The sequence below is a fragment of the Cebus imitator genome, unplaced genomic scaffold, assembly GCF_001604975.1.
Source record: "Cebus imitator isolate Cc_AM_T3 unplaced genomic scaffold, Cebus_imitator-1.0 Scaffold70, whole genome shotgun sequence".
NCBI classification, from domain to species: Eukaryota; Metazoa; Chordata; class Mammalia; order Primates; family Cebidae; genus Cebus; species Cebus imitator.
The window spans coordinates 2,650,883-2,653,554 of NW_016107385.1; the positions used below are offsets into that span (position 1 = coordinate 2,650,883).

Here is a 2,672-nt window from a genome sequence, read left to right on the forward strand (position 1 = left end):
TTTCTTGCTGTGCAGAAGCTTTTTAGTTTAGTTTAGTCCCATCTAATTATCTTTGTTTTTGTTGCATTTGTTTTTGGGTTCTTGGTTATGAAGTCTTTGCCTAAGCCAATGTCTAGAAGGGTTTTTCCAATGTTATCTTCAAGAATTTTTATGGTTTCAGGTCCTAGATTTAAGTCTTTGATCCACCTTGAGTTGATTTTTGTATAAGGTGAGAGAGGGGGATCCAATTTTATTCTCCTACATGTGGTTAGCCAATTACCCCAGCACCATTTGTTGAATAGGGTATCTTTCCCCACTGTATGTTTTTGTTTGCTTTGTCAAAGATCAATTGACTGTAAGTATTTGGCTTTATTTCTGGGTTCTCTATTCTGTTCTATTGATCTGTATGCCAGTTTTTATACCAGTATCAAGCTGTTTTGGTGACTATGGCCTTAGAGTGTAGTTTGAGTTCAGGTAATGTAATGCCTCCCGATTTACAGAACATAATTATTGATAGCCCTTGTAAATTATTTTTAGCTTCTTTTATTACTCTTACTGATTTTTAAATTTTGACCTGTATGAATAATAGTAATTTTGCTTCCTTAGGACACCATGTAAAATTGAACCTAGCATAAACCACGTCCTAAGCACAAGAAAGCCTGGAAAGGAAGAAGGAGATCCTCTGCAAAGGGTTCAGAGCCATCAGCAAGCATCTGAGAAGAAAGAGAAAATGATGTATTGTAAGGAGAAGATTTATGCAGGAATGGGGGAATTCTCCTTTGAAGAAATCCGGGCTGAAGTTTTCCGGAAGAAATTAAAAGAGAAAAGGGAAGGTATGTGTAATTCAAGTTTATGAAAAAGACTTAACCTAGTTGTGGAAAGATTGAGCTGATCTATTAAGTCTAAGGAAAACTAACCTTATAGTTTGCACCTTTATGTGATATGTCTATGGTTGTACAGTTTCTTTTTGTGTATTAGTCTAACTCCTATTGCTGCCTTCTATGAAAATTCCTTGTGGTGTGGGGGCACTGAGTATGTTTAGAAGTAAAGGAAGAAGTTCTGAACAACGTATATTCACCAATACCATAAGCAGGCAGCTATGATCCCTGACATGTATATATATGCATTCCATGCATCCCCATTAACTACTTTTTCTAATGTTGTTGCTTGAAATATTTCACTTTACCTTTGATACTTTGCCTGAAATTTCTCCAAGGGCTTATTTAGATTAAGATGCTTGGTCACACTGCAATGTTTTAGATCACAGATAATTCATATTGTTGCTTAAATACATTATATTTCTAAATTAAAGGAAAAGATTTACTAAAAATTGAGATATGGGGGATTTTTGGGAAATAGGAAGCAGCTCTGATTCTGGATCTTGGAGTACTTGGAGGCAAGAGATAGGGCAGAATGGGCTGGAAAGTAGGGAAGTAAGTCATATGGGGCTTAACACAGGAGAAGGTGAAGGAGAATAAAGAAGCGTACAGAAAATGAGGTAGTGGAGTGTCCACTTCTTCAATTTAGACATTTTTATTAGGATATATAAGAACAAAGTAATGTTTCTTTTATACATGGATATCCAGAATAACCTACTAATATAGCTCAGCTCTCTTAATAGGATGTGGTGTTTGTGGGGTTAGCTAGGAAACTTAACTGTCACTTACACTTTGAGGAGCAATCTTTTCTGAGTTCCAGGTGACAAGCTGGAAGCAAACTTTGGTAAAGCAGACTGTTAGTAAGTTTGGAATTGCCATCATTGTTACACTAAGTAGTGTCATCCAAGATTGTCAGAAGTGCTCTGGGTTCAAATAATATATCCAAAATGGAACCTGTATGTCTAGGTAGGGAGAGGGATGGTTGCAAAGCAAATAGGCTAGGAGGATGGCCAAATACGAACTAGAAAAGGAACTAGGTATCAAGATAAAAACTGTTTCCAAAGGGAGAAGTCTCGTCTGTATCAGGTATATAGAAGGAAAATGAAGGTCCATTGTAAGATGGGCACAGTGGCTCATGCCTATAATCCCAGCACTTTGGGAGGCCAAGATGAGTGGATTGCTTGAGCCCAGGAGCTTGAGACTATTCTGGGCAACATGGTGAGTTCCCCATCTTTATGAGAAAAAGAGAAAGTACATTTTGTTTTCAGCTAGCCAAAGAAGGACCTATTCTAGATTAGATGGGATATAAGGAGACATTGACCTCGGATAATTTTTTAATATTCATTTCTATTGTGTTTTTTATTTTAGTTTTTTTAAAATAGAGAGCCGGAGTCTCCCTGTGTTGCCCAGGCGGGTCTCAAACGCCTGGGCTCAAGCTATTCTGCCACCTTGGCCTTTCAAAATGCTGGGATTATAGGTGTAAACCATCATGCCAGACTTTAATACTCATTTCTAAGCTGGTCTCTGAATCCATTTCATGAACTTGTATAAATTCCCATCTGTGTAAAAGTTTGTACCCTTATATAAATCCTCATTTCAATAAATGTGGTTTCTAGTTACTGTCAAAAACTGGCTTCAAAGACTTGCTAACTACTTACTCTCAGGGAAGAATACAAGAGGAATCCACAATCAGGGCCTACACAAAGGTTGTTCTTTCTTTGCATTGGACTTCCAAGTCATTTTTTCCACCTTCTTTCGAAAACTCTGGCTTCTTTCAGATTTCTGTCCTCTAATTCTTTTTTTTTTTTTTTTTTT

General features: G+C 37.1%; 1 protein-coding gene across 1 annotated transcript in view; it reads left to right on the forward strand.

Annotated features, from left to right (window-relative positions):
• BUB1B (BUB1 mitotic checkpoint serine/threonine kinase B) overlaps positions 1 to 2,672 on the forward strand; it is a 74,865-nt gene that overhangs the window by 44,307 nt on the left and 27,886 nt on the right. The window contains exon 9 of the mRNA XM_037739469.1: positions 586 to 812. Within this exon, the coding sequence (XP_037595397.1) occupies positions 586 to 812 (227 nt within the window). The remainder of the gene's footprint in view (positions 1 to 585; positions 813 to 2,672) is intronic.